At 43.7% G+C, this 17,372-nt stretch overlaps 1 protein-coding gene across 4 annotated transcripts in view; it reads left to right on the top strand.

Moving 5' to 3' along the window:
• Nucleotides 1–17,372, top strand: part of vps13c (vacuolar protein sorting 13 homolog C) — a 339,816-nt gene that overhangs the window by 250,055 nt on the left and 72,389 nt on the right. For all 4 annotated transcript variants that reach the window (XM_078200207.1, XM_078200204.1, XM_078200205.1 and 1 more), the window contains 5 exons: nt 2,206–2,370; nt 11,013–11,141; nt 13,549–13,682; nt 15,100–15,226; nt 16,605–16,840. In XM_078200207.1, coding sequence (XP_078056333.1) covers nt 2,206–2,370; nt 11,013–11,141; nt 13,549–13,682; nt 15,100–15,226; nt 16,605–16,840 — 791 coding nt within the window. The remainder of the gene's footprint in view (nt 1–2,205; nt 2,371–11,012; nt 11,142–13,548; nt 13,683–15,099; nt 15,227–16,604; nt 16,841–17,372) is intronic.

Below are 17,372 nucleotides of genomic sequence, written 5' to 3'. Positions count from 1 at the left end.
TCTCAATTGGAGTGCAGTTTGGATATTTCTGAGGGGTCGATTCTCAACGGGAGTGCAGCTATAGTCTAAAATTTATTGTCTAAATGCAGGGTCGAGTCTCCCCTGTGTATCTTTTGCTGGAGTGTCTAGTCCAGTAATATCAGTACACTTCAATTCAAAGTGAATTGCTTTGGTTTTATGCTCAAAATGTTGAATATTTTATGGGTCGGGTAGCAGTAACTAACTCTGCAACCATCCCATTTGACCCAAGTGTAAATAGATTGTGTCATGTATGTTTTCCCAGTTCTGCTGGATTAACCTCCAGCACAATAACAGCACTTTCCCACTTCATGCATCAACCAGTCATGCCTTCCCGCAACTAATATAATCATACTCGGGTACCGTAACAAACAGTGTTGTACTTTGATCCCAAGTGTACAAAGGAAGGATTCAGCTTCAACCTCGTTAAACCTCGGCTTTGGAATAGTATTTCAACCTCTACTGATAAGTGCTATTTCTTTAAATACTTTCGTAGCTGTTTCAGTTATCTTTACCATCCTGGTGTATTTGTAGAGCTGGTATTCTGCGATTAAGGGGAACACAAGAACATAGGAGTCAGAGCCATTTAGCCCCTCAAACCTGTTCAGCCATTCGGTGAAATCACAACTGTGACCCTCATTTTATAACACTTTGCCGCATACCACTCAATACCTTTGGTTTACAGAAATATTCGGTCACACATTTTAAATTAACAGTTGCTCGAGCATCAATTGGTACATCCTGGTACATCTTTTGTGTTCCCTCTCCAAAGCCTCCACATCCTTCTGGTAGTATGGCGACCAGAATTGAACACTATATTCCACATGTGGCCTAACCAAGGTTCTATAAAGCTGCAGAAGTTGCCTGGTAAAGAGGGCATTAGCTATGAGGAGAGGTTGGAGAAACTTGGTTTGTTCTCACTGGAATGACGGAGGTTGAGGGGCGAACTGATAGAAGTCTACAAGATTATGAGGGGCATGGACAGAGTGGATAGTCAGAAGCTTTTTCCCAGGGTGGAAGAGTCAATTACTAGTTTAAGGTGTGAGGGGCAAGGTTTAAAGGAGATGTACGAGGCAAGTTTTTTTACACAGAAGGTGGTGGGTGCCTGGAACTCGCTACCAGGAGAGGTAGTGAAAGCAGATACAATAGTGACTTTTAAGGGGCGTCTGGATAAATACATGAATAGAATGGGTATAGAGGGATATGGACCCCGTAAGAGAAAGGGGTTTTAGTTCAGTCGGGCAGCATGTTTGGTGCAGGCTTGGAGGGCCGAAGGGCCTGTTCCTGTGCTGTAATTTTCTTTGTTGTTTGTTTGTTTGTTCTACTATCCTTCATTGTTTCCTAATTTCACTCCTGAGGGGTCTGGCTTTAATTTTGAGACCACACCCCTCATCTTAGACTTCCCAGCCAGTGGAAATCGTTTATCTCTCCCTACTCCATCTGTCTCCCTTAACTTCAAAATGTTGGTGAAATCACCTCTAAAACCTTAAGGAGTATGACTGTAATTTGCATAATTTCTGCTTGTATGTTGACCCATTGAGTCCAGATATTATTCTGGTAAACCCACACTGCACTCGGAGATTTATAGAATATCATTGAATCTCTTCAGTGCAGAAGGAGGCCATTCGGTCCATCGTGCCTACTCCTCCAACAATCCTACCCAGGCCCTATCCCTGTAATCCCATCTGTAACCCCACCTATTTACCCTGCTAATCCCCCTGACGCGGAGGGGCAATTTATCATGGCCAATCAACCTAACCTGCACATCTTTGGCCTGTGGGAGGAAACCCACACAAGACACGGGGAGAATGTGCAGACTCTACACACACACCCAAGGCTGGAATTGAACCTGGGCCCCTGGCGCTGCGAGGCAGCAGTGCTAACCACTGTGCCACTCCTCCAAGGCCAGTATATTCTTTCGAAGGTGTGGTGCGCAGAACTGCTCACTGTTCCCCAAGGTGTAATCTAACTAGGGCTTGTATAACTGAAACATGACTTCCACCCCCTTGTCCTCTCGATTTGAAGGTCAGCATACCATTTACTTTCTGAATCTGTTCATTTTATGATCAGATTTTAATGATCTGGGGATCTAGACTTTGGAAATTCATTCATGTGTGTTGGATGTCTATATGGTCGGTAATCTTTACTGTAAATACATTGATAACTAATTTATTTTTGAAATCACAGATTGGAGTAACCATTAAAATGAGCAGTTTCAACATGACCAAGATTGTCACCCTAACTCCATTCTACATGTTGATTAATAAGTCTTCCTTTGAGTTGGAAGTTGGAGAAGACCAGCCCAGTGGACAATTAGACAATGGGAAATGGATTTACATTTCAGCAGCGGAGGTACAGTATTGGGTTTTGCTTTCGAAATTTGTTTAAGACCGTGTGCGTTTGTCGTCAGCAATGCACATGTAATTAATTACTGCACAAGAATTTATCATCCACTTTTTGGTGTTGGAACAATTTACACGACTATTTTCTGATTCGGTAACATCTGCTAACTATTCTGGGAAAGAAATGAGTCAATGGTAAAGTTGAGTTTGTGAAGTGTGGTCCCTCTAAAAGCTGGTTTAGTGTCAATGCTTGGAGGTTTAAAATGCAGGTGCATACAGGATACACGGACTGCAACATTTATAGCAAAGAATAAGCACGAGGGTTAGTTGCCTTGGTAACAGGCTTTGCAGGCTTTTAAATTTTGAATTCAGCCTATCAGTTTAAAGAAGACACTCAGCTAACAGGGACCTATCAAATTTGAATTTGTTCTTGTTGACGACATCAGACCAATCCTGGTGTAGGAAAGTTGGTTGGTCATCACAGTATTAAAAACAGGAGACCAACTGCCTGCTTGCAGTTCAACTGAAGAGCTGCCACCTCTCAAAGCCTAGAGAGGGAAAGAGCAGCTCTCTGCTAGTTTCAAATATCTCTTAAGAGAACTCTCCATCTATCGAACAATGGGTACCAAATCAGAAAGAGCTTACCGACAGCGGAATCAACAGAAGAACGCCAAAAGTTTTCCAAAGCCACAAAACCTGGTTGTGCATTTTTTTTTGAGAGTGACTAAATTTTGTTTTTCTTTTGTTAATGAATGGACTTTTGTATTTATTTGAACAGCATTCCAGTAGAATCTTATTTTACTTATGTTACTTGTTTAGTTAAAGTTCCCTGTTAGTTAAATAAATTATTATTAATTGTTCACTTAAAGTGAGTGTCAGGTATTTCTGTTAAAGAACCTCTAAACGTTAATGAAGAGCTGTTCACACCTTCCCAACACTTTTAACAGATTACATCCGGAACAAGGTAGACGAACTTGGGGCGTGGATTGGTACTTGGGACTACGATGTTGTGGCCATTACGGAGACGTGGGTAGAACAAGGACAGGAATGGTTGTTGGACGTTCCGGGGTATAGATGTCTCAGTAAGTGTAGGGAAGCTGGTAAAAGAGGTGGTGGAGTGGCATTGTTAATCAAAGATAGTCTAACAACTGCAGAAAGGCACTTCGAGGGGGATCTGCACACTGAGGTAATATAGGCTGACGTTAGAAATAGGAAAGGAGTGGTCAGGTTGTTAGGAGTTTACTATAGGCCCCCAAATAGTAATAGAGATGTGGAGGAAGAAATTGCTAAGCAGATTATGGATATGTGTGGGGGTCACAGGGTAGTTGTCATGGGGGACTTTAACTTTCCAAATATTGATTGGAACCTTTGTAGGTCAAATAGTTCGGATGGGGCAGTTTTTGTGCAGTGTGTGCAGGAGTGTTTCCTGACACAATATATGGATAGGCCGACAAGAGGTGAGGCCACATTGGATTTGGTACTGGGAAATGAACCAGGCCAAGTCTTAGATTTGGTTGTGGGAGAGCACTTTGAAGATAGTGACCACAATTCAGTGTCTTTTGTTATTGCAATGGAGAGGGATAGGGCCGTACGGCAGGGCAAGGTTTACAATTGGGGGAGAGGTAATTATGATGCGATTAGGCAAGAATTAGGGGGCATAAGATGGGAACAGAAACTGTCAGGGAAAGGCACTAATGAAAAGTGGAACTTTTTCAAGGAACAAATACTGGGTGTCCTTAATAGGTATGTCCCTGTCAGGCAGGGAGGAAATGGCTGAGTTAGGGAACCATGGTTCACGAAAGAGGTGGAATGTCTTGTGAAAAGGAAGAGGGAAGCTTATGTAGGGATGAGGAAACGAGGTTCAGATGGCTTGATTGAGGATGACAAGGTAGCAACGAACGAGCTGAAAAAGGGGCTTAGGAGAGCTAGGAGGGGACATGAGAAGTCCTTGGCGGGTCGGATCAAGGAAAACCCCAAGGCTCTTCACTCTTATGTGAGGAATAAAAGAATGACCAGGGTGAGGTTAGGGCCGGTCAAGGACAGTAGTGGGAACTTGTGTATGGAGTCAGTAGAGATAGGCAGGTGATGAATGAATACTTTTCTTCAGTGTTCACCAAGGAGAGGGGCCATGTTTTTGAGGAAGAGAAGGTGTTACAGGCTAATAGGCTGGAGGAAATAGATGTTCGGAGGGAGGATGTCTTGGCAGTTTTGAATAAACTGAAGGTCGATAAGTCCCCTGGGCCTGATGAAATATATCCTAGGATTCTTTGGGAGGCAAGGGATGAGATTGCAGAGCCTTTGGCTTTGATCTTTGCGTCCTCACTGTCCACGGGGATGGTGCCAGAGGCTGGAGAGTGGCGAATGTTGTTCCTCTGTTTAAGAAAGGGAATAGAAATGACCCTGGTAATTATAGACCGGTTAGTCTTACTTCGGTGGTTGGTAAATTGATGGAAAAGGTCCTTAGGGATGGGATTTACGACCATTTAGAAAGATGCGGATTAATCCGGGATAGTCAGCACGGATTCGTGAAGGGCAAGTTGTACCTCACAAATTTGATATAATTTTTTGAGGAGGTAACTAAGTGTGTTGCTGAAGGTAGGGCAGTGGTAAGGGTTTGATAAGGTCCCCCATGGTCGGCTTATGATGAAAGTGAGGAGGTGTGGGATAGAGGGAAAGTTGGCCGATTGGATAGGTAACTGGCTGTCTGATCGAAGACAGAGGGTGGTGGTGGATGGAAAATTTTCGGATTGGAGGCAGGTTGCTAGCGGAGTGCCGCAGGGATCAGTGCTTGGTCCTCTGCTCTTTGTGATTTTTATTAATGACTTAGAGGAGGGGGCTGAAGGGTGGATCAGTAAATTTGCTGATGACACCAAGATTGGTGGAGTAGTGGATGAGGTGGAGGGCTGTTGTAGGCTGCAAAGAGACTTAGATAGGATGCATAGCTGGGCTGAAAAATGTCAAATGGAGTTTAACCCTGATAAATGTGAGGTGATTCATTTTGGTAGGACTAATTTAAATGTGGATTACAGGGTCAAAGGTAGGGTTCTGAAGGCTGTGGAGGAACAGAGAGATCTTGGGGTCCATATCCACAGATCTCTAAAGGTTGCCAGTCAAGTGGATAGAGCTGTGAAGAAGGCCTATAGTGTGTTAGCTTTTATTAACAGGGGGTTGGAGTTTAAGAGCCGTGGGGTTATGCTGCAACTGTACAGGACCTTGGTGAGACCACATTTGGAATATTGTGTGCAGTTCTGGTCACCTCACTATAAGAAGAATGTGGAAGCGCTGGAAAGAGTGCAGAGGAGATTTACCAGGATGCTGCCTGGTTTGGAGGGTAGGTCTTATGAGGAAAGGTTGAGGGAGCTGGGGCTGTTCTCTCTGGAGCGGAGGAGGCTGAGGGGAGACTTAATAGAGGTTTATAAAATGATGAAGGGGATAGATAGAGTGAACGTTCAAAGACTATTTCCTCGGGTGGATGGAGCTATTACAAGGGGGCATAACTATAGGGTTCGTGGTGGGAGATATAGGAAGGATATCAGAGGTAGGTTCTTTACGCAGAGAGTGGTTGGGGTGTGGAATGGACTGCCTGCAGTGATAGTGGAGTCAGACACTTTAGGAACATTTAAGCGGTTATTGGATAGGCACATAGAGCACACCAGGATGATAGGGAGTGGGATAGCTTGATCTTGGTTTCAGATAAAGCTCGGCACAACATCGTGGGCCGAAGGGCCTGTTCTGTGCTGTACTGTTCTATGTTCTATGATGAAGCGAAGGGGATTTGAGGATTCGGCGTGGCTTCTCAAAAAGGGGTCAACCTCTGTGTCGTAACAGTGAAATAGAAATATAATGCACACAGTAGATCAAAATGTAGTGTTAGTGCACAGCATTTATCAGAACCGATACAGAGAAGCCCTCCACCACTACCACCCTCGTTCTGCTCTCAGCGTAATGTTTCCTCTAGAACCTTCCCCAAATATGGCCGACACGGTGGCACAGTGGCACTGCTGCCTGCCGTCGCCAGGGACCCAGGTTCAATTGCGGTTTGGATGTCTGAGTGGAGTTTGCATGTTCTCCCCATGTCTGCGTGCATTTCCTCCAGGTGCTCTAGTTTCCTTCCACAGTCTAAACATATGCAGGTTAGCAGGGTAAATACATGGGGTGACAAGGAGAGGGCCTGGGTGGGATTGTTATCGGTGCAGGCTCGATGGGCCTCCTCCTGCAATGTAGGCATTCTATGACTCTCCAAAATGTTATCTTGACTGGATTCTCAAACAACATAGAACAGTACAGTACAGGCCCTTCGGCCCTCGATGTTGTGCCGAGCTTTGTCCGAAACCAAGATCAAGCTATCCCACTCCCTATCATTCTGGTGTGCTCAATGTGTCTATCCAATAACCGCTTGAAAGTTCCTAAAGTGTCCGACTCCACTATCACAGCAGGCAGTCCATTCCACACCCCAACCACTCTCTGAGTAAAGAACCTACCTCGGACATCCCTCCTATATCTTCCACCACGAACCTTATCGTCATGCCCCTAGTAACAGCTACATCCACCTGAAGAAATAGTCTCTGAACGTCTACTCTGTCTATCCCCCTCATCATCCTATAAACCCCTATTAAGTCGCCTCTCAACCTCTTCCGCTCTAAAGAGAAAAGCCCTAGATCCCTCAACCTTTCCTCATAAGACCTACTCTCCAAACCAGGCAGCATCCTGGTAAATCTCCTTTGCACTCTTTCCAGCGCTTCCACATCCTTCTTATTAGATTCTGAATCTAATTTGTTGATTTTGTTTTTCCCTCTATACATGAAGCTGTTCACAAAAGTGTCTGTGATGCTCCTTCCCATCCTCGTTGTTGGAAAACAAACTCACTTGCTTTTCTACATTTAAGCAGCAAGTAATAGACATCACTAAGCGATGCCACACCATCTAAGCTCTGCAATCCTGCCACATCCAACTGTGAATGGTGGTGATGGGCAGTTATACAACTCCCTGCAGGCGGAGGTGGCTCTACAGATATCCCCATCTCCAGTGATGGAGGAGCCCAGCACACTAATGCAAAAGATACAATCTTCCCACTGGGGTATCAAATGGATGATCTGTCTCAGCCTCCTCAGGAGATTCCCAATATTGTAGATATCAGTCTTCAGGCAATTCGACTCACTCCATGTAATATCAAGAAATGGCTGAAGAAATTGGATACTACAAAGCCAAGGGCCCTGACAAAATGCCAGCAACATTCCTGAAGACTTGTGTTCCAGAACTTGCTGCTCCCCCAGGCAAGCTCTTCCAGTACAGCTACAACACTGGCATCTACCCAGCAATGTGGAAAATTGCCCAGGCATGCCCTGTGCACAAGAAACAAATCTAATCTAATTACTATCCCATCAGTCTACTCTTGATCATCAGTAAAGTGCTGGAAGGGGTTATCAACAGCACTATCAAGTGGCACTTAGCAATAACCTGCTCACTGAAGCCCAGTTTGGGTTCTGCCAGGGTTACTCAGCTCCTGACCTCATTACAATGTTGGTTCAAACATGAACAAAAGAGCTGAACTCCAGATGTGAGGAGAGAGTGACTTTCCTTGGCATCAAGGCAGCATTTGACTGAGCATAGATCAAGGGTCCTGAGTAAAATGGGAATCAGGGGAAAACCCTCTGCTGGTTGGAGTCATACCTGGCACAAAGGAAGATAGTTGTGGTGTTGGCGTTCAATCATCTCAGCTTTAGGACATCACTGCAAGAGTTTTTTAGTGTCCAAGCCTAACCATCTTCAGCTGCTTCATTCATGACCTTCCTTCCATCATGAGGGGATCAAAATGGGGATGTTCGCTGATGATTGCACCCTGCACAATGTTCAGCATCATTCATGACTCCTCAATATTGAAGCAGTCCATGCCCAAATGCAGCAAGATCCAGACAATATCTAGGCTTAGGCTGACAAGTGGCAAGTGATATTCATGCCACGCAAGTGCCAGGCAATGACCATCTTCAATAAGGATGCATCTAACCATCGTCCCTTGATATTCAATGGCATCACCGTCGCTGAATATCCCCACCATCAACATCCTGGGGGGGGGTGGGTACCACTGATCAAGGACTGAACTGGACTTACCATGTAAATATTGTGACTACCAGAGCAGGTCAAAGGCTAAGAATCCTGTGGCAAGTAACTCACCTCCTGACTCCCCAAAGCCTGTCCACCATCTACAGGAGTGTGATAGAATACTCTGCACTTGCCAAATGAGTGCAGCTCCAGCAACACTCAAGAAGCTTGGCTCTACGTAGGACAAAGCAGTCCGCTTAGTTGCTACCTTTTCCACAAACATTCACTCCCTCCACCACCGATGAACAGTAACAGCCATATGAACCATCTACAAGATGCATTGCAGGAACTCACCAACATTCCTTAGACAGCATCTTCCAAGCCCATGACCACTGGTGTCTAAAAGGACAAGAGCAACAGATAGCTGGGAACACCATGTTGTGCCTGCTGCACAGTCTATTTTAACCCTTATACGATGGACTAAGAATTGGGAGTAGACTTCTTGTTAGTACAACCAATATTTATTTAAAACACACAATCAATAATCACCCATCCAACCAACAATAAGTTATCTTACAGAAAATACTAAAGTTCAAGTCCAATACTAGACCTTGACTTAACTTTGCGTGACTGGCAAGAACCCAAGCAGATATTGGCCTTTATCTGTGCGCTGGTCTCGGTCGTCCTCTGCATGGTCTGGTCCTTTGGTCTGGTCTGGCGCTCTGGTCTTCCTTCCTTCTCGGGTGTGATGGCACTCCTCGTGCTGGTTGTTGCTGGCGACGGTCACTGTTGTTGTAGCTCGTTCATGGGGTCATAGAGAGAGAGGGAAAGAGAGCTTCTGTTGTGCAGCAGCTTTTATCCCTCCGTGGTTTCGTGTTCTTTTTGGGCGGTCTCCTGATTCTTGTCAATCAGTCGATCAGGATGTGATCACCCTGATCGATACAGTCCAATCAGGTGCTGCCACACCAATCTGTGGGTGTGTCCCCAACGGCCATGTCTGTAAGTGCTGAGGGCACGTAGGACACACACCTCCCTCCCAAATAAGGGGTTACGGCCCCCCTATGTGTGGTAAACAACCCAGTTTGACCAGAAAGTCCCTTTTGTCCTGGAGGTGACCCATATCCTGTGTATTCAGTCGTCTGGGTTGCAGCCTGTTTATCTCTGTCTTTTAGGCGGCAGCCTGTTGTTTTAGCTCTTGCCCAATTATCCCAGAGTGCTTTACAAATCGCCATTTCAGGTGGCCCGTTTGGCCACAACCACCACCTGGAGGTTCCCCTCCAAGTCACTCGCCACCATCACTTGGAATGATATCACCGTTCCTTCACTGTCTCTGGATCAAAGTCCTGGAACTCCCTCCCTAACAGCACTGTGCTTATACCCAGGAACTGCAGCGGTTCAATAAGGCAGCTCACCAACACCTTCTCGAAGGGAACTCGGGGTGGGCAAGAAATGTTGGTCTGGCCAGCCACAACCACATCCCATAAAGTAATTTTTAAAAGTTAACTGATTCTGAGCAAACTAACAGACCACTTAAACGCTGGAAACTCCCACAGATCTCTCCATGAGAGCAGCGTTTTTGGGTGTGTTTTGGTAAAAGTCATTAGACAAAGGTTATAATCAAGCATTGCATCTGATTTAAATGATTGCATCCACATTTTAAGACATTTCTTCACTGAGCATTTCAGTATTATTATACACAAAGAACAGTACAGTGTAGGAACAGGCCCTTCGGTCCACCAAACCTGCGCCGACACATGACACCTTTCTGAACTAAAGACCTTTTGCCTCTATGCGGTCCATGTCCCTCTGTTCCCGGCCTATTCATGTATCAAGATGCCTCTTAAACATTGTTTTTGCTTCTGCTTCTACCACCTCCTCTGGGTGGGATTTGTGTTTGGTACAGACTTGATGGGCCGAATGGCTGTACTGTAGGGATTCTCTGATAAGAATTGAATATGATGCGCAGAGTCGCTGAGCAGAAACTGATAGCCAAGTTCCGCACACACGAGGACGGCCTCAACCGGGATATTGGGTTCATGTCACACTATTTGTAACTCCCACAGTTGCGTGGACCTGCAGAGTTTCACTGGCTGTCTTGTCTGGAGACAATACACATCTTTTTAGCCTGTCTTGATGCTCTCTCCACTCACATTGTTTTGTTTCTTAAAGACTTGATTAGTTGTAAGTATTCGCATTCCAACCATTATTCATGTAAATTGAGTCTGTGTCTTTATAAGCTCTGTTTGTGAACAGAATTCCCACTCACCTGAAGAAGGGGCTAAGAGCTCTGAAAGCTTGTGTGGCTTTTGCTACCAAATAAACCTGTTGGACTTTAACCTGGTGTTGTTAAACTTCTTAAAGAATTGAATATGACAGTTTTGTTTCCATTATTTTATAATGTTGTGAATTTTTTTAATATCACACCTCATTTTGATTGGAACAAAATTCTGTCAATTTTGATTTTGTTTTCTTTTAGCTTTGTGTCGATTAAGTAATTAATTCCTCCTGTTTAGTTGGCTTTTTGCAGTAACTTCATTGCAGTGTTAATGTAAGCCTACTTGTGACACTGCTAAATAAACTGAAACTAAAAATATTTCTTCAATTTTATTTCAGTGTCTTCCTTTCTGGCCTGAAACATCATCAAACAAGCTTCATGTCAGAGTGGTTGGTTCAGAACTGCCATCAAAATCTTTCTTCTATAACAAACAAGACAATGGCACGTTGCTGAGGCTTGACCATGTGGTAAGTACACATGCTTGTTTGTATTCTTTTTGATGGATCTCACGGTGGCACAGTGGTTAGCACTGCTGCCTCACAGCGCCAGGGACCCGGGTTCGATTCCTGGCTTTGGTCACTGTCTGTGTGGAGTTTGCACATTCTCCCTGTGTCTGCGTGGGTTTCCTCCGGGTGCTCCGGTTTCCTCCCACAGTCCAAAGATGTGCAGGTTAGGTGAATTGGCCATGCTAAATTCTCCCTCGGTGTATCCGAACAGGCGTCGGAGTGCGGCGACTAGGGGATTTTCACAGTAATTCCATTGCAGTGTTAATGTAAGCCTACTTGTGACTAATAAATAAACTTTACTCTACTTTCAATTTGGAACCAAATGCTGAGCAGAGGTCTACTATTGTCTCTTCTACTGCCAGTAAACTGTCAGGTGGGAAGTTCATTATCTTCCTGCAGAGGCAGTGGAGGCACAAAAGGTGAGAGACAAGAAATGAGACATTTTTCAGAACAAGCACGGTTCATTTGGCTCAGCAGGTTGTCCCTTCCTTATTGATTGAGTGCAACCGACTGCCTTTTACATCTGTTATTTAACCCATCTTTGTCCAGAAACACATCAAAAAGATGCAGTAACTTGAGAGCACACATAAGGTAGTTGAATGTGTTGTTTAAAAGGATGAACTTTTTTATATAAATAAATAACGGAGTTTAACAATACCAGTAACTCAGCAGAACAGTAATAACTATGCAAATAGGAGCACTAGTAAAACAGGTCTTGCTTGCAGAACAGATTGAAAAGCCTTCCAAAACCCGCACGTGCTCAAGACCTGCAACAGGAACTTGTTACCATAAACAATTACATAGGCTTATAGTGACACTCTGTGCTAGTGGTATTATCACTAGACAATGAATCCAGAAACTCAGCTAATGTTCTGGGGACCGGGGTTCAAACCCCACCACGACTGATAGTGGGATTTGAATTCAATAAAAAAATCTGGAATTAAGAATCTACTGATAAAAATGAAACCATTGTCGATTGACTGAAAAACCTATCTGGTTCACTAAAGTCCTTTAGGGAAGGACATCTGCCATCCTTACCCAGTCTGGCCTACATGTGACTCCAGAGCCACAGCAATGTGGTTGACTCACAACTGCCCTCAGGCAACTAGGGATGGGCAATAAATGCTGGCCCAGCCAGGGACGTCCATGTCCCACAAATGAATTTAAAAAAAGCTGTGAAAGTCGGGATGAGTGAGGCGGGAGGAATTGTAGAAGACAGAGTGAGGGTTGAGGGGATTTTCGAACTAAGGTTGAGTGAGGCTGTTGAAAGATTTTTGAGTTTAGGATTTTGCATTCTCTTGTGTTTGATGGTCAGACTAAGGTGCATAAATTCATGTGGCATTGAATACATTCAGTGACATTTTGGAAACATATTTTACCGTTTCTTGTCTTCTTAAAGATACCTTCCACCTGTAAAGGAATGTTTTTTACTCGAGTGCCGCGATTGATATTTTAATTTATCCAGCTTTAAAATTGCCAGATTCCCTCATTTCATGTGGCACTCGAGATTGACATATATTTTGTCCGGCTGTGTTGTCACAGCTGGGCAGCGAGGTTGGAGATATCACACTTTCTTAAGCCTGTCAGTACCACCTAAAAGTCTCAACTTTATGGTAACAAGTTCCAAAATCCAAACGGAGTGGTTGTTTGAATTGTTATGATCACTAAATATTTAAGGATGACAGAAAATCTAAACTAGCCTAGAAATAAATTGATTTAAAAATATGTAGAATTTTGAGCAGTTCAATAGTAGAGAAGAGGGAGCAAAGCCCCTGATCTACACAAATTAGAATTAATAAATCTAATTCAATTTAATCAAAATTCCTAGTAATTGCCAAGTAAAGGGAGTAAAAAGGGTAGGCAAACGGATAAAGAAACTTGGTTTTTTTATTCTCATGTTTCTAACATGATCAAGTTCACCTTGTAAATTCTCTGCAGCATCGAATGTGTGGGTGGCACAGTGGTAGCACCGCTGTCTCACAGCACCAGGGACCCAGGTTCAATTCCCGGCTTGGGTCACTGTCTCTGTAAAGTCTGCACATTCTCCCCATGCCTGTGTGGATTTCCTCCGGGTGCTCCAGTTTCCTTCCACAGTCTGAATGATATGCTGGTTAGGTGCATTGGCCATGCTAAATTCTCCCTCGTTGTATTTGAACAGGCGGTGGGTGTGGTGACTGGGGGATTTTCACAGTAACTTCATCGCAGTGTTAATGTCAGCCTACTTCTGACACTAATAAATAAACTTCAATGTCGGTCATAAGGAAACTACAAATCTGTTACTGATGTTGTTTTGCAATTATAATGTTTCAGATTTCAATAATGAACCGACCTGCTCGTTGATCTGATGCATTTGCTTTTTCTTTGGCAGTGTGGTGGAGTTATCGTGGATGTGAATGTTGCAGATCATGGCACAGTGATCACTTTTATAGACTATTACGATGGTTCTGCACCGGCCCTAATCATAAATCATACAATGGCTGTGAAGTTTCGCTTCAAGCAAAGGTATGTGAAATCGTCATAGCCGACTCTTAACGGAATCGGTTTGCAAATCCCACCAACAGTGATGCAATGGATGTTCAAGGTCTTTTTAAAAGCATTTAGATAGTTATATGGGTAAGATGGATAAAGAGGGATATGTGCCAAACGTGGGTAATTGGGACTAGCTTAGTGGTTTAAAAAAAAGGGCGGCATGAACAAGTTGGGCCGAAGGGCCTGCTTCCATGCTGTAAACCTCTATGACTCTGTGACGCCAGTTGATCAATTGTTGGTGTCTGGGGGAAGAACAGTCGCCAGGCTATTTAAATGCTCCTCTGTTAATTGTTGGCAAAGGATCTTTTGGCTCGAGGGAATCTGGGGTGCACTTGAGGAAATTGAGTACCTGTCTGAACAGACAGCCTCGGTTTAATGTCTCATCCTAAAAGAGGACATTTATGACATTTTTATACTCCCCTGTTTTCATTGAAGTATCAAACTCGGTTGTGCCAAGTCCTGAATGGGGCTTCAACTGAGCCGAGGTGCATTTGAAATAGAAAAAAAGTATTTACTGTTGAAGTAAATCAATTTCATTCTCTCATACATTCCCAAATTATCTACTTAGAATTTTAATCTGTTAGTTTTACATTTAGTGCATCCATCATACTTTGTTCCAGTACTCCAGTGGCGCAGTCGGTCTGCGAGCAGCCAGCGAGCTATGCTGAGTTCAAGCCTCACCTGAAGCAGATGTTTGGGGTGGCACAGCGCCAGGGATCCGGGTTCGATTCCCGGTTTGGGTCACTGTCTGTTTGGAGTTTGCACGTTCTCCCCGTGTCTGTGAGGGTTTCCTCCGGGTGTTCTGGTTTCCTCTCACAGTCCAAAAGACATGCTGGTTAGCTGCATTGGCCATGCTAAATTGTCCCTCAGGTTACCCATACAGGCGTCGGAGTGTGGTGACGAGGGGATTTGCACAGTAACTTCATTGCAGTGTTAATGTAAACCTACATAATAAATAAACTTGTTGCAGATACAGAACTATCTTGGGTGTCAAACTCTGCTCATTGGTAACTTTCTCATGTGAGGTGGAAAGTCTTGGCTTTAATTGACTTGAGCAAATAATCAAAGCTGATTCTGAGAAGTGTGTTACACTCACCAAGGTTCTGTTTCACAGGAGACACTTGCATGAAGTCCTGTCACCCACCCTAACATATAGGATTGTGTATCTTATTCATTTAGTTAAATCATACAGGTCAACGTGCTAGCTTCTCCACACAATGAATTTCTGCATAGGCTAAGCAATTGTGATAGCAAAGATATACACAGGATTTAGTTTCTGTGAATGTGTTTCTATTTTTGCACAGGGATTATATGACTGCTAAGTGAGATGTCTTGTTCGTGAGTAGTTTACGTACTTCTAACTGCTCATTTATCCTTTCCTGCCCTATAGTGGATTACAGGACGAGTTGATACTAAACCCAGGAGAGGCTCGGTTATTTGCGTGGGCTGACCCTACTGCTATCAGGAAACTGAACTGGGGTTGTGTCTGGAAAACTGGAGAACTTGACCTGTTAAAGGTACGTCGGTGTTATCTATCCAAAAAAAAAGAACTCTTAAAAGTTTACCTGCACTGGAACCCGGTTGGACTCTGGTAACTTGGTCAAACAGGAATGTAGTCTTAACATTTAGAATTTTACTTGGAACTTTAAAAACCACAAATCAGTTAGCAGTCAGTTAAGTATAAGATGTTGAGAGGTATTGATAGAGTGGATTCTCAGAGGCTTTTACCCAGGGCTGAAATGGTTGCCACAAGAGGTCACAGGTTTAGGGTGCTGGGGAGTAGGTACAGAGGAGATGTTAGGGGTAAGTTTTTCACTCAGAGGGTGGTGGGTGTGTGGAATCGGCTGCCGGTAGTGGTGGTGGAGGCGGATTCGATAGGGTCTTTTAAGTGACTTTTGGATAAGTTCATGGAAGTTAGTAAGATAGAGGGTTATAGGTAAGTCGACTAGGTAGGGACATGTTCTGTGCAACTTGTGGGCCGAAGGGCCTGTTTGTGCTGTAGCTTTTCTATGTTCTAAGTGTAAGTAATTGTCTGAATGTGGGATGATTACTGTGAACTGGAAGTTAACTGAGCAATTATAACTTGACTCAAAAGTCATATAAAATCAGAAGGATCTGCTCAGGCAGAGTGTATTGTGAACGCAGAAAATTTGGTAAGCAAAAAATTGGTGCAGAAGTTAGAGGTGGCTAAAATAAGCCAAGTGAATTAGTTACACATGATCATCAATAGATTCTTAATTCCAGATATTTTTTATTGTATTCAAATTCCACCAGCTGCCATGGTGGGATTCGAACCCACCTCCCCAGAACATTAACTGAAGTTCTGGATTAATAGTCTAGCCATAATACCACTAGACCATCGCCTCCCCTAATCAGTATGATTTAATGAAAGAAACATTGTGTTTGACCAATCTGTTAGAGTTCTTTGAGATTGCAACTCGCAAGTTGGATAAAGGGAAGCCTGTAGGTGTCGTATATTTAAATTTTCAGAAGGCATTTGATAAGATGCATATTGAGAACGAATGAAGGGAAATATTTCTACGTTCAGGTGATTTACATGATCCTGGCATTCTTCGAGTGCAGGAATTTCTCTTGGGAAGACCTTACACTGGAAAATGTGACAGGAACCAAACACTGGTTTGCAAACCATTGCACCTGCTCTGGGTATTCGGGCTTCAAGAAAGGATGTAGCTGCAGAAAATGGATTCCATGATTCTCTGCTGTTTTCCCTCTCCTCACCCTGGTGCCCTAATGCAGAGAAGTGACAAGTTAGCTCCTTTCAGTTCTCTTGCTTCTGTGTTCGCTACAACGTGCAGCATAACAAAAAATGAAGAACTTTTCTAAGGAAGTCCTCTGGCCCAGTTATCTCATTGATGGAATAATTTTAATTTCCAGGATCAATTTGGGCAGTTCCTTTGGGAACGTAACAATCAGATTCACTGGGTATCGTTCCTCGATGGGAGACAGCGCGTGCTGGTGTTCACTGAAGACGTTGCCGTTCTCTCCAAAGCACGGCAGGCTGAGGACTTGAAACAGTTTGACAAGGGCGTGACGGTCTCACTTCATAGCCTCGGGCTGTCACTCGTTAATAACGAAAGCAAACAGGAAATCGCTTACGTAGGAATTACCAGGTAAGCTTGGTTTGCTTTTTCCTCTGCGAGAGTGGTTTAAGGAAATGACTGCATATGGAGACCAGCAAATGCAATCTGAGCTTTTAATTACAAGTGGAGAATGTTTGACTCGTCCAGTAATTTGAATTAAGTAATTTAAATAGAGCACTGCAGGAAATGCTTTGTACTCTGAGAAAGAACTAACGGATGATTCAGATTAAGCAACTTAAAATTACCAGGGTAGACTGTACCATATAAATAATTAAATAGCATTGACAGCAGGGATGGAGCCATTAAAATTCATAATTTACCACAATATGTGTGAAGAAAAAAGAGACTCCACCTCTTCACTGTGGTAAAAGCTGCCAAGTAAACATATCAAATCTCAGTATATTTACCCCAAACCCTCAGTGTTTCAGACCCATTAATGCTCGTGTTTAGTCTGACACCGATGGTAGCGCAATCACTTCCCAGGATCCTAGCTTTATAAGATAATTATGGGCGAATTCATCCAACCGGAAAGACTGTTAGAGCATTTTCTTATTTCTAGCAT

This window comes from Mustelus asterias, chromosome 29 (genome assembly GCF_964213995.1).
Source record: "Mustelus asterias chromosome 29, sMusAst1.hap1.1, whole genome shotgun sequence".
In the NCBI taxonomy this organism is placed as follows: Eukaryota; Metazoa; Chordata; class Chondrichthyes; order Carcharhiniformes; family Triakidae; genus Mustelus; species Mustelus asterias.
Note: the sequence above shows the minus strand (reverse complement) of the source record. Positions and strands in the feature narration are given on the sequence as shown.